Source organism: Phyllosticta citriasiana (genome assembly GCF_038021145.1).
Source record: "Phyllosticta citriasiana strain CBS 120426 chromosome Unknown IWZ02scaffold_9, whole genome shotgun sequence".
NCBI lineage: Eukaryota > Fungi > Ascomycota > Dothideomycetes > Botryosphaeriales > Phyllostictaceae > Phyllosticta > Phyllosticta citriasiana.
This window is the reverse complement of record NW_027117286.1, coordinates 632413-657735: the sequence shown is the minus strand read 5'-3', so window position 1 is coordinate 657735 and position 25323 is coordinate 632413. Positions and strand designations below refer to the sequence as shown.

General features: G+C 55.5%; 7 protein-coding genes across 7 annotated transcripts; 4 read left to right on the top strand and 3 right to left on the bottom strand.

Annotated features, from left to right (window-relative positions):
* Positions 1-781: 781 nt before the first annotated feature.
* IWZ02DRAFT_312110 (major royal jelly protein-domain-containing protein) lies at positions 782-2303 on the bottom strand. Its single transcript, XM_066764082.1, has one exon. The coding sequence runs from the start codon at positions 2148-2150 to the stop codon at positions 870-872; it is 1281 nt and encodes a 426-aa protein (XP_066621187.1). The 5' UTR covers positions 2151-2303; the 3' UTR covers positions 782-869.
* IWZ02DRAFT_312109 (uncharacterized protein) lies at positions 2304-4383 on the bottom strand. The gene has a single exon (XM_066764081.1). It carries the CDS (start codon positions 4369-4371, stop codon positions 2458-2460), a length of 1914 nt encoding a protein of 637 aa, XP_066621186.1. The 5' UTR covers positions 4372-4383; the 3' UTR covers positions 2304-2457.
* A 54-nt stretch (positions 4384-4437) lies between these two features.
* IWZ02DRAFT_455958 (DEAD/DEAH box helicase-like protein) lies at positions 4438-6864 on the top strand. The gene is made up of 2 exons (XM_066767820.1): positions 4438-4863; positions 4913-6864. Exons 1-2 carry the CDS (start codon positions 4459-4461, stop codon positions 6683-6685), a joined length of 2178 nt encoding a protein of 725 aa, XP_066621185.1. The 5' UTR covers positions 4438-4458; the 3' UTR covers positions 6686-6864.
* Positions 6865-7855: 991 nt separating this feature from the next.
* Positions 7856-11855, top strand: IWZ02DRAFT_434550 (GPI inositol-deacylase-like protein; the record flags this gene model as incomplete). The annotated part of the gene is made up of 6 exons (XM_066766371.1): positions 7856-8560; positions 8608-10471; positions 10516-10873; positions 10922-11090; positions 11138-11364; positions 11414-11855. The coding sequence occupies 6 exons, from the start codon at positions 7856-7858 to the stop codon at positions 11853-11855; spliced, it is 3765 nt and encodes a 1254-aa protein (XP_066621184.1).
* Positions 11856-17667: 5812 nt separating this feature from the next.
* On the bottom strand, positions 17668-20669 carry IWZ02DRAFT_455952 (uncharacterized protein). The gene has a single exon (XM_066767819.1). The coding sequence runs from the start codon at positions 20350-20352 to the stop codon at positions 18094-18096; it is 2259 nt and encodes a 752-aa protein (XP_066621183.1). The 5' UTR covers positions 20353-20669; the 3' UTR covers positions 17668-18093.
* Positions 20670-21007: 338 nt separating this feature from the next.
* IWZ02DRAFT_311915 (uncharacterized protein) lies at positions 21008-22279 on the top strand. The gene is made up of 2 exons (XM_066764080.1): positions 21008-21796; positions 21847-22279. Exons 1-2 carry the CDS (start codon positions 21141-21143, stop codon positions 22250-22252), a joined length of 1062 nt encoding a protein of 353 aa, XP_066621182.1. The 5' UTR covers positions 21008-21140; the 3' UTR covers positions 22253-22279.
* An 840-nt stretch (positions 22280-23119) lies between these two features.
* IWZ02DRAFT_455946 (pyridoxal phosphate-dependent transferase) lies at positions 23120-24546 on the top strand. The gene is made up of 2 exons (XM_066767818.1): positions 23120-23550; positions 23703-24546. The coding sequence occupies exons 1-2, from the start codon at positions 23321-23323 to the stop codon at positions 24409-24411; spliced, it is 939 nt and encodes a 312-aa protein (XP_066621181.1). The 5' UTR covers positions 23120-23320; the 3' UTR covers positions 24412-24546.
* The last annotated feature ends 777 nt before the right edge of the window (positions 24547-25323 follow it).

The window sequence follows — 25323 nt, the reverse complement described above, 5'->3', positions numbered from 1 at the left end:
AAGGACCATGACCTCAGTGCATCGACGGGCCATGCTGGCTGCGCAGTCTGCATCATTAAACATGAAGACATTAGTGTAGGACTTAGACTTGCCTCATCAAGTCCCTTGCTAGGAGATGATGGGTGACTAGGGTTCCTACTAGCTGGTAGGTCCCTTCTAACATTTGTGGCTCTCAGCCTTGCCTGACGATCGACTGCTCCTTAGATGCGGCTAGCCCGTGGTGGTCAACGAAGGCTCCCTGGTCGCCGCAAAAAAAAAAAAAAAAAAAAAAAAAAAAAGATCTGCTGAGTAATGTAAACGATAGCTTCTAAGGCGCTACCTGTTTGCAATAGCTCCCTAGTTGCGGTCGTGGAGAACGAACGCCCCTTATACCCTGCTCATGTTAGTAAACGGTAGATTTTTAGACGCGGCAAGCCTATGCTTACAAATGAATACTCCCTAGACCCAGTAAATGTCTAGCCTCTTGAGCTGCGGGGTCATTTTTCAGGGGATAGATGAGTCCCCGTGGCCAGGGGAAGACAGGCATGAGAGATCCAAGCCCTTTCCTTCTCATCTTTTAAATTTTTTTACATTTTTCTTTTTTTCAATGTGTTTTATCTATTTTGTATCTTTGGTGTCTGGTGACGAAGAATGGGAGCACGCAAAGCCTTCGAAGATAGCAGACGGTGAACATCCAGGCTCATTGAATGGTTAGCACAGGAGGCATTCGTCCTCACCTCATGGCGACGGGCGGCAATTGAAACAATACAAATGCTATTCATTCACCTCGTTCCCCTGTCGTCTCCTTTGGTGATTTGTCCGTACCTCAGAGGGAATTACACAGTGAAAAGCAGCAGTGCAAAGGCCTCGACGTCAAAGTCCCTCTACAACTACACCAACCCCATTATCTTCTTCCCGTCATTCGGCAGCTTCGCCCTCAACACAGCGCCCGGCTTGATCCTCAAATCAACGCCATTGTTCCACTGCGGCTGGAACGGCAATTGATTGATGTTGACGTAGAGATAGCCGTCCTCAGCGACGCTGGCTGAGTCAGGCCACATGATGCGAGGGTCGCGAATGAACGTGTGCGTCTGCAAGTCGGCGGGGTCGTAGTAGTAAATGGCATTATGTTCGGGCATGAGCATGTAAATGAGCCCATTATTGTCGCCCTCGAAGCCATTCGCATTGCCGCCGCGCTGGCCCAAACAGCTGACACTGTTGGCGGCGGCGAGCTCAGCGAGCGGGTCGTCGGCGTCGCGCGCAAGCAGGCTCGCCGTCGGCACCGCATACAGGTAGTCCGAGGTGAGCGGTGAGTAGTAGATGGTGGCGCCGTCGGGTGACAGCTGCATGCCGTCGTTGCCTTCGCGCAGGTTCGAAATGGCCGCGCCGACGCCGCGCTGGTAGAAGGCGTGGCCAAAGTACGACGGCACGTCGCGCTCGACGCGCAGGACCGATGGGTGTTGCGTGAGGCGTCGCCAGGACTCGCCCGTCCCCAGGTCCACCATGATGAAGCCGGGCCGTCCTTCGTCGCTCGAGTCGACGATGTACGCCACGCCTCGTCCGCCGGGGCTGATTGTGGCGCGCAGGTCGAAGCGGAGGTCGTTCATATAGCTGTCTGGGTAGTGGACGCTGGCGGGGAAGGTAAATGTCTCGTAGATCGAGTCGTTCCGCAGAGATATGCCCACGAGCTTTGGGCCTCCTGGTTGCGCATAGAGCGACGTGCTGGCGCCTTTGGCGTCTTTTACAGATGGCCGTCCAGTGTCCAGAACCCACAGCGTCTCTTCTCGTGTTGGAGTTTCGGGTGTAATGTAAAGGGCTTGCACGCTGATAAAGGCCGTGGAGTTGCTGCTGCCGAAGGGGATTCCATTGAAGCTGGTGCCAAGTTGAGAGACTGGCAAGTTCAATTCAGTAGATGGATAAGGTCGTTCAGCCGATTTGTTGACAGCCTCTCCCAGCGTATAGGCATATTCGCCTCGTGTGTAGCACACAAAGAGACGGCCGGTACTCGACCGCGCCAGACCTATCGGAAATTGATCCCAGTAGTAGTGCACTTCCTCCACCGGGGGTCCATAGGAACCATTGTCTGTGCGAAGTATGATTTCAGAGCCATCTTGAAAGGTGACCTGCGCCGTAGCACAAGCGAGCAGGAAAAAGACGACAAGTATCTCCATGGCTTTCAACTGGTCAAAGATGGAGGAGAGGGGCTTGTGGGGTGGCGTCCCCACACGCTGCTTTTCAATGGCGTAAACCTCGCATACCAGCTCGGAAAAGTCGGCCGTCCTGGCATGTCGTCGTGTAGTTCAATCCCGTCGCGGCGGGATGACGCCATGGCGCCGGCTGATCCCCCTCGCTTCAACCCCGCCTCTGTACAATTCCTCTTTGAGCTTTAAGCTTACAGAGCCAAGAAGCCTCCAGTGATACAAAAATACCATTCGGAGATAGGAGAGGCGGAATACACGCTGTTATTCCCGGTCTCGTTCAGGCCGGTTGCTCATCGTACTCGTCTCCCGATGAATCGTTGCCATTGCCTTCAGGGTAGGGAGGCAATTCTCCCATCATCACCGTTGCTTCCTCTCTAGCTTGCCGTGGCTCCAAAACACGTCGTATTGCAAGGTCTTGGGTAGGTTCCTCCTCCTCTTGCGCAGACTCCTCATCTTCGGGCTCCGCCTCGTCTTTTTCAAGAGCGCCGTTTTCGGGCTCCTCGGGCACCAATACTTCTGGCACTTGGACCTGTTCTGGTTCTGCGTCCCCATCAACAAAAGCCTTTTGAACCTTGACAAAGTCAGCTTCGGTAATGGGGCGACCATATCTTTCCCAGGCCGCCTTGTAGTCAACCTGCTCTCTCCAGTCGACCAGATCTTCCAGACCAGTGGCAAATTTGCGCCTCTTTGGGGGATCCCCGAGACTGTCCAGACGATTTGGTGCAGGCAAACCGATGGCCTCCAAGATCCGAGCCTCTTCAAGCTGAGATTGAGCCATGTCGTATTCCTCTGCGTAAGCCTCCATCCTCGTCTCATACTGATCTTGTTCCCTTGCAGCAGCTTCGTTGTCACTCTCATCACTATCGTCGTCGGTATGTTGGTCTTTGGATCGAGTTTCATCTTCTGAGAGTTCGTCATCTTCAACTGCATCGTCTGCCTTCCGCTCAGGTCGTTTGGGAGATGGGTTTCCACCAAGAAACCGCTCCACTTCGTCATAATCCAGAAGGTACTTTCTGCCCTGATTTTCCCTGAGAGATCGAAATACCTGCACGCCACAACGTCTAGGAGCCTTGATCCAAGTTTCATTTGCCGATCTGGGCATGTTGAGCATGTCAAGGGCGGTAATGACATCTCTGGAGCCGACAGACGGTTCGGGAGCATGCGTGTAATTTCGTTCGGTTGCCCTGAGTCGTGATTCTGCTTGGTTTAGGGCGGCCAGAACAAGTCTTTTGGTGAGGCTGACGGCGAGGCGATGGAACTCTGTAAAGGCAGTGTGAAAAATACCCATTTCCTCGTCATCCCCTGCAATCGCTTGCCAGTTTTCTTCTTTCCGGTCCCCTCCAGCATTCATAAAGACATGTTTCGACAGCCTGATCCAGTTGGACAAGTTGAGAAAGGATGCGGCGGGAACAGATTTGATCTTAGCCTTGGCGTCCTCATCCAACTCCTCTTCATCCACCTCTTGATCAGAACTCTCTTCTTCTTCGTATGCCTTAAAGCGATTCCAAGGCGTCTTCGTTCGCATCTTCTGATTCTTGGCAGCCTTCTTGAATGCCTCGGCAATCTCATCGGCAATTGTCGAAGTGAGCAGCCAGAATTCGCCGTGCTTGCCCCTCTCTTGCTTAGCTTCAAAAGAATGCTGGTACCACGAGAGAGCGGCTGCTGTTTTATCAAGCTTGTTGCAACAATCATCACTCAATTCGTACGCAGCTGGGATATCGTGCGGACGGGGAGGTTGATAATCAATGCCTTGATTGAGAAAAACTTCAACCGTGCCTTGCTCCAGCAGCAAGAGATATTCTTGAATCTGGGGTTCAGACTTGGTCTCTATGGCGGACGTCAGGTCTTGCATTCGGTCTCTCCCAAATCTTTCAAGTGCAGCAAACAGGCGCCGCTTTTCTGTTACCGTCCAGTGTGACGCTCCAATTTGCGAGGACGACAGGCGGCCAGGGTCGCTCAGAGCTACAAAGTTGACAACCTCTGAAATGTTGGCATTGTACAAGTCTCGATATCCATGATGATAGAACTTGCGATAGTGTTCTGCTCTTTCGATGTATCCGGCATCAAAACGTCTTTTTCGTTGCCTGGCGGCCGAAGGTTCTTTGGGATCTTTGTCTGACATCTTCGGCTCAGCATCGTTGTCAGAAGCGACTTCATCACTCTTGCCGGTCTCGATGGCGGCTTCGCTCATTTTGGGCAGTGGTTGAGGTCGCAGGTTTGGCTTCAGCCAATCGCCGGACTCAAAGATGCGACTGCCCGGTGATTCTTCGGCTAGCACATGCACGTGCCACCCGATGGCCTGGACTCGGCTTTAGCATCCGGAGATAAATGGCGCTTTGGCCAGAATCCACATCCGTTAGTGACGCGCTTGAACCATTCCCTGAAATTCAACCGCCTTTACCACCATTCCCAACGACATTGCGGCCTCATGCTGCGAGTTGCCCAATATGCGCTGAGAGCCGTACTCTTTGGGGCTCGCCCGAGGACTGCCATACCCGGTGTGCGCTACGCCCGAACCAAAGCGCTAAAGACGCCAATTCCACCTGCGTCATCGCCGCTCGCCACGCGAACACCAATCCAGCTGCGCGATTACCAGGAAGAATGTATTCAGAGCGTGTTGGAGTATCTTAAGCGTGGTCACAATAGACTCGGCGTATCTCTGGCCACTGGGAGCGGAAAGACTGTGCGCAATGCTGCCTCGCCTGTGTAAACGCGCTGCTGACCACCTGCAGGTAATCTTTACGCAACTCATTGACCGTGTACCTGCGCCGGACGACTATGCGACACAGACGCTCATTTTGGCCCACCGGCGCGAGCTGGTCGAGCAGGCTGCGAGGCATTGCTCCAACGCCTATCCACACAAGACGGTAGACATAGAAATGGGAAACATACACGCGTCAGGCGCGGCCGACATCACCGTCGCATCGGTGCAGAGCATCATTTCCGGCGATCGAATGGAGAAATTCGATCCGCGCCGCTTCAAGCTCGTCCTCGTCGATGAGGCGCATCACATTGTCGCCGAGACATACCTCAAGGTTCTGGATTGGTTTGGGCTGAAGAACAACACAAACCCGAAAACCGCCCTTGTTGGCGTGTCTGCCACATTTTCACGGTTCGATGGCAGGAGGCTTGGAACCGTCATTGATCACGTCGTCTACCACAAAGACTACGTGGAAATGATTGAAGATAATTGGTTATCAAATGTCATCTTCACAACGGTCTCGACCAAGGCGGATCTTTCAAAAGTCAAGCTTGGGGCGAATGGTGACTTCCAAGCCTCTTCGCTGTCGCAAGCCGTGAACACCAACGAAATCAACGAAATTACGGTGCGGTCGTGGATGGTCAAGGCGGCGCAGCGCAAGTCTACGCTCGTGTTTTGCGTCGACTTGGAGCATCTGACTGGGTTAACGGCAACTTTTCGTCGGCATGGCATCGATGCCAGATATGTCACTGGAGACACGCCCAACAAGATTCGGTCACAGCGCGTTGACGCATTCAGACGAAACGAATACCCGGTACTGCTCAACTGTGGCGTCTTCACAGAGGGCACCGACATTCCCAACATTGACTGCGTGCTAATGGCGCGGCCAACGCGGTCCCGAAGTCTGCTCATTCAAATGATTGGTCGCGGGATGCGGTTGTTCCCGGGCAAGAAGGACTGCCACATCATTGACATGGTTGCAGCTCTGCAGACCGGCATCGTCACGACTCCGACTCTGCTTGGCCTGGATCCAGACGCGCTCCTTGACCAAACCACGACCGAAGACGCAAAGAAGATCAAGGAGCGCAAAGAGGAAGAACAGGTGCGAGAAGAAAAGATAGCCCAAGTTTCTCCAGTGACGGCCGGAGAGCACACAGAAGTCAGAAGCGCCGTGACGTTCACCGACTACAGCTCGATCCAAGACTTGCTGGACGACACCAGAATCGACCAAGCGGTACGGAAGCTTAGCAACTTTGCATGGGTGTGCGTGGGCCAGGATCGGTTCGCGCTGACGTGCAACCAGGTAGGGTTCTTGATCGTGGAGAGAGACGAACACGAGCCCGAGCTCTTTGCGGTCAAGCACACACAGGCCATGCCGTTTTACCTGAGCCGCAAGGCTAGATCGCCGTATTATAAGCCAAAGGTGATTGCGCAGGCGCCGTCGCTCGAGCACGCGATTCGGGCGGCCGACACGTTTGCGGCGGACAAGTTTCCGCTCATCTTTATAGAAAAGTGGCAGAGCTGGCGCAACAAGGCAGCGAGCGAGGCGCAGATCGAATTCCTGAACAAGTTTCGCGACGACGATAGCAAGCTGGCCGAGGGAGAGATCAACAAGGGCAAGGCGCAAGACATGATTGCCAGGATCAAGCACGGAGCGAAGGGCCGGTTTGAGAAGATGCGGGCAGCCAGCGCGCGCAAGGAAAAGGAGCAACAGCGGCAGCAGCAGGCCATGGCGAAGCTCAACCCGTTGGTGACGGTTGGGCCGCTGAACGCGGGCGATGGCAGCACGGCAGAGCAAAACTAAGCGTTGTGTTGTTGTTTCGAATGAATCGTGATGCCTGAAGACTTGTCAGGCGCGGCGGCGGCGGCTGCGGGACTCAGGGGGGGGGAGGCGAGATGGATGAATTGATGTGGTAGCACGCAACGGCTTGGAGGTGCGACGAGGGGGTCACAAGGGCTAGAAGCCGAGCAGGGCAGGGGGGGGGCAGATTGACAGGTTCCATGTGTCGTATTTTGGGCGTTAGTCATCGGCGACAGAGGCCTCCTTGGGCGCCTTGGATGTATCTTTCCAATTTTTATCTTTTTTATAGCCGGGATGGTGAAGGCGGTGGTGAAGAAGCCGAAACGGGCCAGCGAGGCGTTGATCTTGCTGCATCAGTGGGCAATTATGGGGGCGCGCACGTACCTTGGGGAGGGAGGTGGCTCCGTCAGATGGGACCTTACGGAGATGAGCCTGAGGTGGGAAATGTAGGTAGGTAGAATAGGGAAAGCTGACTGCATGCGTTGAAGCGTCAATGGACGGAGGAGGAGGAGCATCAGGATGGGTGACAGCGGCGCCGGCGCCAAGCAGAGGCTGAGATGGTCAACATGGGAGGGAGAATTGAAGCTCCTTGCAGACTGGGTGACGGTTAGAGAACAACCAGCGACGTGCAGCACGGGTCACTCGCCGCGGCCCTCGATCCTGGCTGGCTGGCTCTCTGAGATGGTTGTACGTCCCGTCCGTCAAAGAGAACCGAATTGATTGATTCTGCTCCTCTCGTCCTCGTCCTCCAGTCGTCGTCAACACCATCACTCTCCGCCTACCCGTCGCCGTTCCACACTTTGCCTTTGTTGCTGCGCCAGCACTACCGACACCGTCCCAGTCCAGGTCCCGCCTCGAGTCGCTCGTTTGCATTTCCCCCCCCCCCCGCTTAGCTTGAAGAACTGGAACGCGCAACACTCCCACCAGCAGACGCTCCACGACAGCTCCAGTCTAGCCTTGGCCTGCGTCAACTCGTCGTGAGGTGAGCCCCAGCTTTAGCTTCAGGCTCAGCCAAAGGCTCAGGCTTTGCGCGCACTCGCAATTTTTTTTTTTTTTTTCTCTTCTTTTTTCTCCCCTGTCCGTCCTCCCCGGCTCTCTTCCCGGCCAATCACCAATCCCGATTCTCCGCCGTCATCCACATTCCCAGCGTGGCTCTCTCCAGAGGTGCTTTAAATGAGGAGACGGCCGTCTGGCTCTGCGACCGAGGAGGAGGACGACGACGAAGATACCAACAATAGCGCCTCGCCTCCGGATCCGGCACCCACGTCAAGCGCGCCCGCCCTGCCGCGAGTAGCCCCGGCATCCTCGACTTCGCGTGGTCTGCACCCGGAGCATGGCCACAACCGATTCGGCGGCGACGACTTGACCACCCAACACCGCCTTCCCCCCTCTCCCTCGCCGCGCTCCTCGACCGACGGCGCAACCAACACACCCAAGGAGCGACGCCGACGAGACCATGACACTGGCCAAGCCAGAGCCTGCTTGACCAAGTCGCGCGCTTGGACCGATTCCCACACCGCCTCAACAACGGCCTGCGCTTCGGCCCTGTCGGACAAGGACCTGCTGCAACCCAAGATGCTCACCAGGGACATTATACCAGACGACATGGCTGAAGGTTATGGCCGCCGCAGGTCGCGATGGCGCAACCCATGGAATCTGTCCCTGCTGACCCTGGGCACAATGGTGCTGGCTGCTGTCCTGCTCTTCGCCATTGTCCAGAGCTTCTTCACCCGTCAATTGGACGCAAAGGGCTGCGCAATGTCGCAAATGTGGGCAGCCTACGTCAAATTTGACGATTTCGACACCGAGCACACGCGATTTGCCAGCAAATACTCGCTATACATGTACAGGGAGGGCTTGATCGATGAGGACGCCAGGGTAGAACCACCTCCTCCCGACGTGCACCGCAGGCTGACCAATTGCAGGTAAAAGGCGTACCCGTCCTCTTCATCCCCGGAAACGCTGGCAGCTATCGCCAAGTTCGCTCTCTGGCCGCTGAGGCTGCATACCATTATCACGATTGGATCCAAAACGACCCGGATGCTCTCGCCAATGGCAAGCGAGCGCTCGACTTCTTTTCGGTAGACTTCAACGAAGACATTACAGCCTTTCACGGCCAAACGCTGCTCGATCAGGCCGAGTACCTGAACGATGCCGTGGCCTACATCCTGTCCCTGTACCACAACCCGCAGCGATCCATCAGGAGCGGCGATCTACCAGACCCGAGTTCCGTCATCATCGTCGGACATTCCATGGGAGGCATCGTGGCTCGGACCATGCTCACAATGCCAAACTACCAAACCAATTCCATCAACACCATCATCACCCTCTCCGCTCCGCACGCGCGACCTCCCGTTTCCTTTGACGCCGAAATTGTAAACACGTACAAGGAGATCAACGCCTACTGGAGACATGCATACTCGCAGCAGTGGGCCAATGACAATCCTCTGTGGCACGTTACACTAATTTCAATTGCTGGAGGAGGCCTCGACACGGTCGTGCCCTCAGACTACGCCAGCACATCTTCTCTGGTGCCGCAGACCCACGGATTTACCGTCTTTACGCCTTCGATACCCCACGTTTGGACTGGAATGGATCACCTGGCCATCACTTGGTGCGACCAATTGCGGAAGAGCGTGATACGGGCCTTGTACGACGTGGTGGACGTTTCGAGATCAACTCAAACGGTGCCCCGCGCTGAAAGAATGCGCATTTTCAAGAAATGGTTCTTGACTGGCTTGGAAGATGTGGCAGAAAAGACGCTTCCTCACAAGGATCCAAGGACCCTTTTGACTCTGGAGGACAATTCCAACTCGATAATTTCTCAAGGCGAACGCCTGTCCCTTCGATCCTTGGGCCAGACTAGCAAACCCAGAGCTTACCTGCTCCCAATTCCGCCTCAAGGAGCTCCGGAAGGCAGAAAATTCACGCTTCTTACGGATCAGCAATTTGATGCCTCGGGCCAGAGTGGGAGACTCGAGGTGCTTTTTTGCAGCGTCTTTCCTCTCCAGGCTGGACAGTCAGCTGCCATTTTCTCCATGGACATGGATCTTTCCGGAGATAGCACAGGCTCGACACGCTTGGCCTGCAAGAATGCGGCCGAAGACGTTATCACGCTTCCAGCATCTACCAGGGATTCCCATTTTCCATTTGACAATCGGCGACCATTTTCCTATCTCCAGTATGACGTGGAAGATCTTGCAGATCACCAATTTGTGGCTGTGGTCGACAAGGCTGCAGAACACACCAGCGGCTGGGTCATTGCCGAATTTAGCGCGCGGTCCGATTCCCTGATCAAGACGGATACTGGATTGAGACAGCTGCTATCTAGTGGACTGCACCTGAAGCTCCCTGCCAAGCGTCCCATGGTTGTAGACGTCAAGATCCCGGCCCTTCATTCGAGCCTGTTGGCTTACAAGCTTCGAATCCACAACAAGGACTGCAAGGAAGAGCCGCTCTTCACTCCGCTGCTTCGCCAGTACATCCAAGAGGTTTACGAATCGAAGTTCTACGTAAATGTGCAAGAAGCCGACATCAACTTGCACGGAGTCGCGCCGTACATGCCGCCCCCATTCAAACGCAGCAAGAACTCGGATTCCCTGAATGCCCTGTCTTTTCAAATCTGGACCGATCCGACATGTGAAAGACCCCTAGACTTCTCGCTTGACGTCGACCTTTTTGGCAGCCTGGGGAAGCTTTGGATGCGCTATAGAGTTGTTTTTGCAACGTTCCCGCTGGTCGCTGTTGCCTTGATCTTGCGGAAGCAATTCAAGGTCTACGACGAGGCTGGTAAGTTGATTGCGCGTCAAAACCGACCACGCTAACCAAATCAGGCGTCTTCATGTCCTTTTCCGAGAGTAGCAACCAATGCTTGCGATCATCTCTTCCCGTCCTTTTCATCGCCCTGACCTTTTTCGGCATGTCCTTTGCCAATGCCAGTTCTGGCCCTCGCCACGGTTCGCGCTGGTCCCCATTCTGGAGTGGCAACGCCACTGAGTCTGCCCTAGACTATTCTAAAAACGACCTCCTGCTGGGTACGCAGGACTCCTTTTTTTGGTTTCTTGTTCCGCTGTTTGGCGTCATCACCACTGGCGTCTGCATCGCCATGAACTATGTGACGTTGATGACTGTGCACGTTTTGACTGTCATTTTCCGATTCGTCAAGCCTGTTTTGAAATGTGATGAGGGAAGGTAAGTAATTCGCTACAAGCGGCGAGGGCAGTAGCTGATTCGGCGCAGACGTTCTCCCGCGGCTTTTGCCGTCAGCTCTACTAGACAGCGTGTTGTCACGACTGGCATTTTGCTCTTTATGGTCTCCACGTTCATACCCTACCACTTTGCGTACATGGTCCTTTGCATCGTTCATATAGCAACCTGCATCAGGGCCCTCCGGATCGCGCGGGAAACAGTAAGTTGAGTTCTTTGCCCTCTTCATACTTCACTAACCAACGGCAGCGATCCGAGGCCAACTACAACTTTTACAATTACGCGCACTCGATGCTCATCTTAATGATCTGGATTCTCCCCATCAACGTTCCTGTCCTCGTTGTCTGGATCCGTAATCTGGCCGTCCACTGGCTCACGCCCTTTTCCTCGCACCACAACATCCTCTCCATCATGCCCTTCATCCTCCTCGTCGAAACGCTCAGCACGGGGCGGATGATTCCGAGGGTTCCTAACCGGTAAGTTTCCTTCTCCAGATTCACTACGTGTGTATTGACGAGACATCAGCATCCGCTACGTCACCAACGTCCTCCTCTTCATCCTTGCCGCCTACGCCGCCATCTACGGCGTCACGTACGCCTACCTCCTGCATCACCTGGCCAACATCCTTTGCGCCTGGCTCGTCGCTATCCACTTATCGTCGACCTCGTTTTCGCACCTGCACCGCCTGGGCCGCCGCTACCTCCTCGGCGGTGGTGGCGACGCCGCTGCCGACTCAAAGCACTCCGACTACCACCACGCCCACGCCGCTTCGTCGTCGGGTATGGGCCACGTCGGCATGGGCGTTGGCGCGAACAGCGGCTTAGCAGGTGCCGCAGCTAACAGCGGAGCCGGCAGTGGGGGAGCTGCAGGAGCTGCTGGAGGCGCCGGGAGAGCGGTTATAGGCGGTAGTGGCGGGGTGGCGGGGTTGGGACTCAGCGGACAAGGCAAGGTCAAAAAGAGACCGTAGTAATTCTTGGTGATGGAGGTGGTGATGGCTGTGATGAGGTGGTGGCGTGTCTTCTCTTTTTGTGTGTCGTCGTTGACTCTCTGTGTGTTGATAATGAAGCGTTTGTCGCCCGCTCCAGCCTCCTTTTCCTCTTTTCCTCTCTTCTCGAGTCTTGTTTTTCCCGAGTCTTTCGAGTTGTTACGGTGGTGGCTACGGCTACCGTCTCCCCTTTTTAGCTCTTCCTCTCTCTTTTCCTCTCTTCCTCTTTTTCTTCCTTCTTGCGCTGAGGGCATGAACCGGTATCGTACTGGACTGGACCGGAATCAACTGGACTGGATTGCTGTTTGGATCGATCGGATCGCTCGGGTCGGATGCGCTGGATTGGTTGGCTGGCTGGCTGGATTTGCTGATCAGATCGGGTGGGTTGGGTTGGGTTATACTTGGTCAGGCGGTTGCTTGTCACTTTTAACACTACTACTACTACTTTTTACTAGGATGACTACTACTGCTACGACTACTACTATCAACATTTCTACCTTATCTAATACTTCGACCACGACGACGACTGCTATTGTTGGTGGGCGGCGAGATGAGGTGAGATGGCGCGGTGGCTGATTGGGTGGGGTTTGGGTTGATTGATTGATTGATTGACGGGGCTGGATGAGCGTCTATTCCAGGATGAAGAGTGTGGTGGTGTGGCGTCGTGCAGCGTACGTGAACGAGAGTACCAGGCAGGCAGTTTTTCCCTCACCCTCGTTTTGCGTACTGCGAAGGTGATGCGGGTTGACATTGATTGACTGACTGGTTTTTGACGACCTCCTTTGCCGCGCAAGTGCACAAGTGGTCGCTCGGCTCGTGGACTGCTGGACTGCTCAAATGCTCCCCTCCCTCCACATGCCCCCCTCCCCGACGACCGTACAGACACAACTACAGCACCGTCCAGCATCTTTTTACGCGTGGATTGTATTGCTCATGACCACTACGCCGTCATGATGGCGACAAAGTCGCTCTCCACGTCCTTCCCTCTGCACCCTACATTTGAATTTCCGAGGCAAATGCGTACGCCGGGTGAGCAACAAACAACGAGACACACAGGCAGTGCATGAATTCGGTGAAAAGGATGGCGCAGTTTGCTTTTGCGATGCAGTCGCGCTCTCTGGCGAAGGGTGGATTGCGTCGCTTGATGCGGAGGAAAGGAGAGAGAGAGAGAGAGGGAAGATGGTTTTATATCTCGCCGCCGCTGCTGTCACTGCTGGAGTTGGTCGCGCGTGATACTAGACAGTCAGGGGGTGTGTTGCGTGCGCGCCAATTGGGTGATTGAGGGGACTTATTCTAGACGAGGTGATTGGGTGGCGCTGTATCTGCGGTCATGGGCGTGGAGGGAATATGCTGTGTTCCATCATCACGCCTTAATCCTCGCCGTCATCGTTAACAAGTGTCGCGGTAATCTGACATCGGTTGGTCGATTTTTGCACTCAAAAAAATCGACGGGAAAAGACGAAGCATCGGCGTTCCTGTACTGGAAAGCAGAACACACGCGAAGTGGTGGCTGAACCCACGGAGATTGCGTGGGGGACATCGAGAAAAGACGTCTGGATGGAGAAAGGAAGTACAGTGGCTGGGGAAGAGGGTGGGCTTATATACCTTCTTGCGGTCGCTGCTGTCGGTCACGCGTGGTAATTCAGGGGTCATGTGGTCGGAGAGGAGTGACTGAGATTCGCTCCTGACGAGGCGTTTGCCCGTCTCTGACTGCCCACGTGGTGAGTGCGATGGTAGAGTGCTGTTTGACGTCACGCTGTCTCCATGGCGTCCTCCATCCTTCGAAAGTGATGCCAAAATCGACATTGGAATATTGAACACTTGGTTCTGAACACACGGTACGTTGCCCGCGAAACAAGCGAAAAGAGTGCAAGGTTTGAATGGGACCGGGGCACACCACGACCACCACAGTGACGCCATAACCAAGTGTGTGTATAAAAACATTGGTGGCCGGGAATGATCTTTGCCGGTGCGACTGTCGATGGAGGAATTGTATGAAGGAGAGAGAAGGCAGAGGCTTTTATAGATGCGGATAGTTACTGGCGGCAATCACAAGGAATAGCCGCTCGGGTAAGCGTCACATGGCACGTTTGACGCGGAGGATCATGTGAAAAGAAAGCTGGGGGGGTGACTGCGAGGACTGGATTAGTCTGAATTCAATTGTTAGGACTAGAACAGGCCAGAAAATTCAGGACTTAGAGGTCAGAGGTCAGACAAGCTGCTTCAGCTCTTGACGCGAACTTGTCTGTTGAGTTTGCTGCAAGAACTGACACGATACAATGCCCTTCATCACAGTGGCTCCATCGCGTACTTCGTTATTCATTTAACGTGTCAAGTTCCAGCAAGTTTCAACGAACCTTAACTTGCCCCTGAACCGACATGTCTGCAAAGAGTCGGCAAACAAACAAGAACAACAAGTAGGAGTAGAAGAAAACTGAAGATCCTCGTGAAGCAACCGAAAAGTGTCCGGTTTCGTGTCCCGTGTAGGAAGATGGAAATCCAGGCGAGGAAGTGTCGGTTTATATACTCGTTGACAGACGGGCCGCAGAGCTCGGATCAGGGTCATTTGGCTTTTGCAGCTGTCAGAAGAAATCCAGGTAAAGAAAGTCATACGTCATGCGGCAGACGAAGAGAACGGATCGTGACAATTCAATGTGCTTGTGATGGCGGAAGGAAGCAGCTGACGGCGAGGTCCTTGCGGCTCCAGCGGGTATATAATGCTCATCTGTAGCCTCCTAGACGTCGTGTCGACAAGTCACTCTACTTTGTGTATCTTCCAACATCGAGTGTATTGACAACTGTTCTTGTCTTGCTTTGTCTGTCTTGCAAGACTTTCTCCCTTTTTTTTTTTTTTTTTTTCCGGTTGTTCCTTCCTTTGCTCGTACAGCTGATGGTGCGGCGAGATGCTGCAAATGAGATGAGATGTGGAAGTGCATTGTCGTGGTGGTAAAGTGCAGGCGTCCATCATCAAGCGATTCAGCCGAAAAGCAAAGAGCAGAGTGAACAGTTTCTGCTACAGCAAAGTAATCCGTTCAGCCTTTTACCTCCGACACCTTCAAGCCTCAAAGCTAGCACCCCACAGACGCAAGTAATTCTGTTGGTGATGATTGAATTTGTCAGTTTGAGCACAGCGACTTTTTCGAGTGCGCTGCGAGCGTTGTTCAAAGCAAAGGAGAGTCGACGACACAGCAGAGGTATAAATAGCCCCGACCGAGTACTGACCTGTAGCCAGCCACGTGAAACAGAAGCCCTTACAGTAGCAAGGCGTAAAGGCATCGCGTGCGTGGGGCACAAGCGGAAGTCACGATGCCTGTACTCCTATTGAGCTGCGTTTCGACGGCGGGTATAAAACCATCTCCATAGACTCCTTTACCTTCAGTCTGCCACATTGAATCGAGCCAGATTTGAAGCTGGAAAAGCTTCAACAAGCAGAGAGGCACTGTGGTCTTGGGTGAGATGGCGCTAGTACTCCATCGGGAAGTACATTGCACTTTGTTGCGGCGTTGGTCTTTGCGCTTTTACGAACTCTTACTTTGAGCTGAATTCTTTTCCGCAGCACTGTGATGGGGTTAGGGGTAACTTCGTTGGATGATGGTGACGACCGTTGACCATGTCGGTTGTCAAAGGATGGCGTTGGAAGAAGCGGGGGATTTCTGGCTCCACGCTGCAGGACGGTTGTAATTCCCAAGTAAGCTGTGCATTCAGCTCGATTGCTATTAGTGGTGCTCCGACAGAGTCGGACGCGCTTTGATACCACCACCGGTCCACATGCTGAGGTCCCAGAACGACACATGAAATCAGGGGTCAGGGGCGGACCTGCCACGCAACAAAGTCACGACCACGCGAGAGCTGGTCATTGCTGAATCCCGTGACTTATATATTGCCCGCCATGTCCCGCGCAGTTCAAAAATTGACCATGGCATGGGCGCTAGCGATAACGGACCGCATTGACGTAAAGTTCGACTCGCTGGTTTGACAGACCACAAAAGATCTGGAAGCTTTGGGGTCCTTTGCTCGAGGACTTTGCTATTTTCAGAAGAATTTCAATTGGCATACAAAATGTAGACCAGCTATCTTGAAGAATAATAGATGTGTTTAGCTTTCAATGATGATGAGATTCGATAGAGCTTGATGGAAGTCAAGAACAGAAAAGCTCAGAGGTCTCCAGTCACTCCGCACAAACAAACAAGTGCTTTTATACCCGCTGTGCTTCCTTCCCCAGTTTCAGAACTCAATATGGTTGAGGTATGAAGGCGGAAGACTCTTCTGTAGAGTGAGGAGCTCTCCCTTTATACCCTCGCACCACAGACTGTGCACAGAAACAGCACATGAAATCGTCACGCTCCAAAGTTGCTGTCAGGGCATGTGGGCGAGACGAGTCAGGCGGACAAAATGTCCGTGTCCCATCTCCGCAGCTGGAGCTTCTGGAGTCTATAAAAAGACCACCAACCACTTACTCTTGCTCTGCACTGTGAATGCTGAATCAACACTCGCAGAATTTGCGAGTGGCGGCCATGATCATCGTGCGCATGCACAATTTTCTTCCTGGGCCGCGGTCTGCCGTAGGATACGGCACTTGTTCGTTGCTTTCGTCACTCGAAGTTCCCCGCTGCAGGAAAAGGGTCGTCATCATTGGAGCGTCGTGCCTGGCAGTCTTCAACGACGTATAACACTGAACGACGCACCTGATTGAGGCTCAATCCAGACCCCAAAGACAGGAAAACGATGGCACAGTTAGGGTTTCGCGTGTACTCTCTCCCACAAAACTCCAAGTTTGTACTTGCGCCATTGACGTCTTTCTTCAGTGAGAGCGGAGGTATTAGTGTTAGAGCGGGAAGTTGAGAACCCAGGAGACGCGTACCTGCATGCTCTCTCCGCAGTGCGCACTGACCGTTTCAGGAGCAGCATGTGGAAGAGTTGCGTGGAAACTTTTGCATCTGACTTTCAGGCGACGGGCAAATGACGGCAGCGCACATGACGACAGTGTCCCCCTGACTCCGCCTGCTTCTGAAGCCTGCGTACAAAAGCTCGGTGTTTCGTCGTGGAGACAGAATCTGTAGGTTCATCAACTCGACAAACGAAGGGAGAAAAGTTTGGTTGGAATTGCCACTTGAAGGGGTGGAATTCTCTCTACATCACGCATGGACTGTTCTTTCTGCAGCTGGTCCGTCCTTTTCTTTGCATGGCATCCTTGAGGTTGGAGTAAGAGTAGACCACGCTGTCTTTATTATCGTTCGAAGTTGGTCGGTGCCGTTATGAAGAAATGCTGGAAGCCTTCAACATCATTCGAAAACGCCACTCGCAATAAGATCGTCAAACGTGCCAGCCTCCATGACGGCTACTTCCTCCCCTCGCCCTCCTCCAAACATCAAGCAAAAGAACTCCAGAAAAAAAAAAGTGTACATGTGGTAGTCCTGTAGAGAAACAATTCCAAATAAGTTTAGTGGAGACTTTGACGATTTTCGCGGCAGACTGCCGCTGCGCTGTGCAGTAGAGGAAGGGAAGAAGAACTACTATCGCCTCAGCGGCGAGGTTTTTACAGGCCGCTGTCACGGCTGTTGAGTGAGTAAATGACAAGCAGACACGCTGGCAGGCTCGCAAGTATCACGATGAGTCTTTGCATTGTTGTTGCTGGCATGTGCGCGGTTTCCGGTTTCTGGCTTCTGGGTTGTGGTATAAAATCCACTGCTGCGACCTGGACTTGTCTTGCGTCAGACAAGCACAACGCCGCTGCCTCGAAAATCAAGACGAGCGGGTACTGTGCTTGGAGAGCCTCGATAATAGTCAAGCATACTTTTTCGTGAACGTGATGTTTCCATTTACACTGTGCTGTGCTGTACTATATGCTACTATGCTGAAGACTCGTTCTCTATCTACTGTTAAAATTGATGCCTAGATGAACCTATGCCACACGGAGAGATGCGAAGATGCCGAACCGAACCATATGGAGACAGTGGAAAACAAGGAAGGGCGTGGAGAGAGAGGGGAAAGACGAACAGTGACGAGTGGAAGAGCGAGGAACGGGAAAATGTGAGATGGGAGAGAGGGAAAGGAGGTGGGGTGGCAAGGGGGTGGGGTATCCAGCGAGAACGTCAAGTGGGAAAAGAAAGTCTAGGAACGGAACAGAACAAAATAGAACGTATGGATTGAACTCAAAGCGGATGGACAAGAAAGATCAGAAATGCGACGACGACGACGACGACGACGCCGACGACGCCACTCAAAAAGAAATCAGACTGCCTCTCACAGTGGTGCTGCTGCCAGTGCCATCATCGACGCCGCTCGTCGCCCCGGTACTGCTTCCGCGCCACCGGGTAGGCTGCGGCTGCGCCTGTCCCTGACTATGGCTCTGTCCCAGACTCTGCAAGGGCGCGACAGCAGGCCGGGAAGCAGCAGCAGCAGTCGTAGTCGCAGTCGGTCCAGCAACAGCGTCTCTAACAACCCCTGGCACCTCTGGCACTCCTCCTGCCAGCCCCATCCCTGCCGTGCTTGTCACTGCACTCCTCACACCGTCGAAGCTGCGCCGTCGCCTCACCGACCGTGTCTCGTCCAGCCGCCGCATCGCCAGGGCCAGCTGCTTGCTCTTGGGGCGCCGGTTGCCCTCGGGCGCCATCATCGCCCCGACGAACCCCAACGCCTGGTACTCGGCCGCCTCGTCCTCCTTGCGGTTTTCCAGGCTGGCTGTGGGCCCGCCGCCTGTCATTCCGAGTCCGTTCAGCCCTACGGCGCCGTCCACGTTGGCGCCGTCGGCTGCAGATGCTGCGGCGGACGAGGCCCGCGAACTCAGCTGCGCCAGGTGCTTGCGCCAGCTCGCCGCGCGGTCGAGGTTCGCGTGGAAGCTGGGGTCGCGGGAAAAGTGCGAGCGATAGGAGCGGAAGTTTGACGTCGTTTGCCCTTTGACGATGCTCAGCATTTCGAGCGCAACGCAGCCGAGGGAGAAGACGTCGGCCGATGCGCGGTAGCGGTGTGGGCTGCTCGTGTATTGGCCCTGCTGAAATGACTGAGCTTGCGACGCGGAGCGCGAGCGGGCGACGATTTCGGGCGCCGCGTAGATGAAGGCGGACTCGGTGAGTGGCCGAATGGTGTTGGGCGAGGGAGGAGGGCTCAAGGAGGAGCGAGGGGGCGAGCCGCGAGGCGAAGAGCTTTGCTCGGTGTAGATGCCAAAAGTGGAGAAGAAGATGCGTTGGCCGTCGAGGAGAATCTTTGTTGGCCGGATAGATTGGTGGGTGAGGTCGTTGGCGTGAATGTAGGCGAGAGCCTGGGTCAAGTCGTTGAACCATCTCAGGAAGAGACTAGGGCGCGTCGATGCCAGAGGATGCTGGAGATAGTCTTCCAAAGTCGCGGGAGCCTGCGGCGTTAATATGGCCGTGATGCTACCTTGGCTATAGGAGCAGATGATTTTGGCAACGTTTGGATGGTCCAAGGACTTGAACTTTTGGACCTTGGCAAGAAGACTCAGCTTCTCTGCATGGCGAGACACGGTGAACTGCTTCCGCATGTAGACTCGAGCGCTGCCGTCGCTCTGCCATCGGACCTGTTCTAGCAACTTTCCACCGGTGCTCGGAGACTGAGAGATGACCTGAAGCGGTGCCATCTCGCGCTGGGTCAACTCGACGTGGTTTCCATTTTGCGGCAGCTCTCTCGCCAGTACGCGCCACTGATTATCGACAACCTTTTTCGGGTTTGCTGCGATGCCTTCGAGATCGGCTTCAGTGAATGGTAGCTTGCCATCCTCGAGCCAGTAGAAGCTGGCACGGCGCCAGGCTGCAATGTCATCGCACATGAGGAAGAGCAGGGCCGTTTTGGAATTTCCCAGGGCCCAGGTATATGCGCGCTGCCCCGTCGACCGCTCCCATCCCTGGCGACTGATGAGGGTTGGCGAGTCGCGATGGACATACTGCTTCTCGAGGGCTGGGGTGATGATGGCGTTGGCCAATGGAGCCAGGTTGACATACCCAAGTCCGCCGTCGCGAAACGGGTTGGGGGTCGGGGCGGAGAGGGCCTCGGCAGGTCTATTTGGTTTATCGTCGGAAGGAGAGACGGGGCTAATGGGTGGAGGAGAGGACATTGTTATGAACAAGGGCTTGGCGGCGATGCGAGGCTGGGGTGCGGCGGGTGGGGTGGGAGTAGCGCAACGGCTCGTCGAAGGTGTGACGCTACGACTGAGAGAGGGCGGAGTGGGACATGGGGGAGGCGAGGTGACGGAGGGTAGGCAGAGGGAGACGCTGCTGGCCCAGGGGTTGCGGTTGTTGGTCGTCGGCGTCAGGCTTCGACTGGCCGAGGACGAAGACGAGGCAGTGCTGGGCGCGGGCGAGGGCGAGGGCGAGGGCGTGGAGCGCGGCCAATCCCAGGGGCGGTCGTCGTGGAAATTGGCGACGGACATTGTCTGGTGGAGGAACGGATGCTTGGTGTTTGAAGAATGGTGTGGGGTTGGGGTCATGGAGGCAGACCAGGCCGGCAGGTAAGGCGATGCTGGCATGTTGCGGACAGAGGGAAGGAAAACAAATCACGAGTCTTGAGGAAACGGCGAGAAGACATGGTCGATCGAGGAGGAGAGAGTTGACAGAGTTAAAGAGAGGGTCGAGGAAGGGCGGGGAGGGCGTGTTATTGGAGTTGGTGGTGCTTTGCTGGCAGAGCAGCGTTCGCCATACATATGCAATGGCGACGACAATGGAGTCTTGACCGTCGACTTGGGCTGCATTGTTACGTGGTCGCGAGCGAGCGGCGTCAGATGATTTCCTGTACGACAGAGGGGGCTTGTCGAAAGAAGAGAGAGTAGCCGGTGGTGGGTCGTGTATTCCGCCACCACCATATGCATTGGGCGTTGATGCCGGTCGAAGAGATGCAACGGCGATGCGACGCTCTCGACCGACCAGTGAGTGTGCCCCGACGCGCCCCCGTCTCGACCTCTCCACCAAGCCCGAATTGTCTTCTTGCTGCATCTCACGTTCGTGCTACCACGCCTCCGTCCGTCCGTCCGTCCGTCCGTCCGTCCGAATAAAAGAAACAACCGGCCCGCCCATGTCTGTCTGTCCGTCGCCCGGCCTCCGCGTCGCACCTCGAGTCTCAAGCGCCCGTCATGCTACTCGCGTCGTGACAAGATCACGCTACCATGACCTGCTCGCGACAACAAGTCTGCCTGGTCCTTGAACGCCTTTCTGCCTTTCTTGTTTATCCATCCTTTCCTTTAATCAACAAGCCTTTTGTTCTCCACGCTGCTGGCAGCCCCTTTGCTTCTACCATCTCTGCATTCGACTTCGCGATACCATGCGGCTGCGGTCCGCTCTGCTCGGCGGCCTCCTAATACTCGGACATGCAGCTGCCTTTTCGCCCACCAACCATGGCCTCTCCAACCTAATAAGACGGGATTTTATTCAAAAGGAAATGGCGAGATGGATGGTAGAGTTTCTTCACATCGACCCGGAGGCAGAGCAGGCCCAGAATCCACCAGTCAAAAGACAAGCTCCACAGAATGGCACCAATCCCATCCCCCAGCAATTCGAGCTCGACACCAAGGCCGCCTGCGACACGGCCATGATGAGGATTGCCATGCGCAACGTCGACCCCTCTGGCCTCGCCGTGTGCTACAACCTGCCCGTCTTCGATAACTCGACCGGCCGCTTCCAGGCAGAACTCCGCCTGTACAATGTCACCGCTCCGTTTGATCCGTGGACTGGCACCGAGGCCAAGAGCATCAGCATGACGCTGTCGTACACGGATGCCACGGTGCAAGAGCAAACCGACCGCAACTCGAATGCCGCCAAACGGGACGTCTCTTTGCCCTTGTCGTGGCCCCCAATCAAGGCCAAGGTTGTCGAGGTGGGCAAGCCATTGGCGCCACGGGCCAATGGACCAGAGCAAATCAAGGTCATTACCTACGTCGGTCAAATCAACGGTAACTCGATTACGCAGGCAAAGACGTCGTAAGTAATGCAAGTAGTGTGGTGAGCAACATCTAACATCATCCATCCAGCGACGACCTCAAGAGATATCTGACTCCAAAAGTCAACGTCACGGCTCGCCGACCCGTCGACAACAAGGTCGTGTCTTCGGATCTTTCAGTGGACAAGGCATCGTTCCTCACAGGCGTCTTTTCCGACCGCTCCGCCGGCAACGACACCATTTCGGGAGAGCAGGCCGCCATTGTCGCCAACTCGATCTCGTTTCTCATGCCAGGCCAACGTCTGGCTCCGCTACAAGTCCCCGGAATCACAATTCCCCTTCCGCTGCTGACTCCCGTTGGTCTCGTCGTCACCTTGGTCTGGACGGTAGCATTCGTCGCGACGGTCACGTTCGGTACATATCAGCGCATCCGGTTCCGAGAGCAGTACAGGCGCCGGCTCAAGATGCAACAGGCAAGCAGCTTTTCGCGGATTTGAGAGCCGCGAGTGCGTAGTTACCTTTGGGTCGCCGGTCGTCCTTGACACTACTTTTATTCCTTGTCCAGACGCTCCTTGGGCTCGAGGAGCGTATGGCAAGTTAGCCGAGCAATGCATTCACTTACAGTCAAGCTCATCTGATTTTTTGCGGCTCTGTCTTTTCCGCGTTCCCTGACTTGCATGGTAAAGTGTCTTGCGTGGATGAGCCAATGACAGTTTAATCGGACATGGGGCGCGCGCCTTTCCGAACCAGGAAAACAGACGTCTCCGCAGATGTGGCTTGAGCGTGAACCGCCTTGCTCCCCTTGCTTGCTTTGACGTCGAGTCATCAGACAACATCAATTGACTCACTTGCTGTCGAGTTGCACCGCAGAAGTAAAAAGACGGCGTTGCTTCGCTTTGCCTATCAGTTCAGCTCGCAAGCCATTGCCCCCACCTCGGCAACACCAGCTGATATCCCACCCGACCCATCATCTACTCTTCCCATTCTTCGAACTTCAACACTAACAAGCTTGACATTGACTGGACCGGATTGACGACGACGCAATGGGCGAGCAATCCAGCGAGGACTCGGCCTTTGGCCACAAGCTCCTCAAAGACTTCATGTTTGCCGACGACTATGTCAACCTGAACCAAGGTGCCACAGACCCCTCCCCTTATCAACCCCACAACACCAGGGACCCCTCCTGACGCGTGGCACGCACAGGTTCCTACGGCGTACTCCCACGCGCCGTCCACGAGACGCGCCTCTCGTACCTGTCCGCCATGGAAGCGCGCCCAGACCCCTTCCTCCGCCAGACATTCCCAGCGCTGCTGAAGGAGTCGCGCGCCGCGCTCGCCCAACTGCTGCGCGCGCCCGTCGACGCCGTCGTGCTGGTGCCGAACGCGACGACGGGCGTCAACACGGTGCTGCGCAGCCTGCAGTACGCGGCGGGCGACGTGCTCGTCTACTTTGCGTGCAACTACGGCGCGTGTCAGAAGACGATTCACTATCTCGAGGAGAGCACGGCCGTGGGGGGGCACCGTATCGAGGTCAAGTATCCCGTTGGCGACAACGAGATTGTGCGCATGTTCCGCGACGCTGTTGCCGCCATTCGCGCGGAAGGGCGCAGGCCCGTCGCCGCGCTGTTCGACGCCGTCGTGTCGATGCCTGGCGTGCGTTTTCCCTTTGAGGCCGTGACGAGCGCGTGCAGGGATGTGGGCGTGCTCAGCGTCGTCGACGGCGCGCATGGCGTTGGCATGTTGGATTTGGATTTGGGGGCCTTGGACCCGGATTTTTTCGTGAGCAATTGTCACAAGTGCGTCCCGTCTCCGGTCCCATCCCATCCATCCCCCTCGCACCACAACCCCTTGCCTAGCCTACCCTACCCTACCCCTTGTCTCTTCTCCTCCGCCCCTTTGCCTTGGACTTCACCATCCGCAAGCCCAACCAACCTAACCTCTCCCACAGATGGCTCTTCACCCCCCGCGGCTCCTGCGTCATGTACGCCGCCCCCCGCAACCACCACCTAATCCGCTCCACACTCCCCACATCGCACGGCTGGCATCCGCTCCCCAACCGCTCCCCAACCACCAACACCACCACCACCACCCCCTCTCCCCAACCCGCCCTCTACAACGCCACCGCCTCCTTCAGCGCCCCCTTCGAGCTCCCCGGCACCATGGACCCCACCCCCTACCTCTGCGTCCCCGCCGCCCTGCACTACCGCGCCACCGCGCTCCCCGGCGAACGCGCCATCCACGGCTACCACGAGCGCCTGGCGCGCGCCGCGGGTGCCGCGCTTGCCGCCCGCCTCGGGACGCGCGTCCTGTCCAACGCATCCCTCAACGCTTCCGGGCGCGACACGCTGGGCGCGTGCGCGTTTTCGAATGTGCTACTGCCGCTGTCGACGGCGCGGTGCAGCGAGGCGGGGGCTAGGCGGTTGGGGCGCGGGGTAGCGTCGGAAGAGGCGAACGGGGGCGTGTTGAAGTGGGTGAGTGAGGAGGTGGTGCGCGTGGGGGGCACGTTTGTGGCGGTTGTTGAGTATTGGGGGGAGTGGTGGGTGCGGGTGAGTGGGAGTGTTTTTTTGGAGGTGAGCGATGTGGTGGGTGTTGCGGGCGTGTTGCAGGATGTGTGTGGGAGGGCCGAGGAGGGGGCGTGGGTTGAGGTGCTTGGATAAGGTACTGTAGGTGGGTGTGGGATGGATGGATTGGCGGGGGAGCTGTCGTGTCCCTGTCCAGGCAGACGCTTGGGGTATTGGACCAAAAGAGAAGAGAGTGAGCGAGCACAGTGCTGCAATGCAGCCACACGGCGTATCACAAAGCTTTTCTTAACATTCCACCTCACAAGATACTATACACATGTCCAACCATGCGGCCATCATCAATCCATCCATTCGCTCAATCACTCGCTTGCTTTTTGGATAGATACCCAGAAGGAAAAAAGGTGACGACACCCAAGAGCGCCAGCCAGCGCGGGGGTATCTACGCCATCCGCCCGTCCGTCTAATGCAAGATCAAGTCTCTAAAGCGCGCTCGCCCACATGATGCAGCTAGGAGCCGATTCATCAGTCAATCAAGCAATCAAGCAAAACGCAAAAAACTCCAAAGACCGTCTATAGCGCGTCGAGGGTGAGGGAGGGAAGGAGGGAGGGAGGGGGGAGAGGGGTGCTGGTGTATTAACAAGTGTAGCAAATTAGCCGAGCAGCGTGTCTGGAGAATCAAACATGACTCGAGGTTTCGCCGATGATGATGATGGTGGTGGTGGTGGCAGTTTGACAATCTCGTTCGACTCGCGAGGGAAAATGGTCGGAGACATTGTACCTAGCGACGGACTCGCGACGACCGCCCAGACCGAACGAATGCGACACATGTCTTTCAAGAAGGCAAGAGACGCAGACGGACGGCGTCACGGCACGCGAAGCCCGTAGTCTGCCGAGGAGCATGCGTGGCCGGCGTTTCGATCTGCTCCGAGTGACCGAGACGACGACTACCGACGGATCGAGGACGAGAAGACGACCTACCAACTTAGTCGTCGTCCTCCTTGTCCTTCCTGCCAGGCGGGTCCTTCCAGGGATTCGAGTCGTAAATGT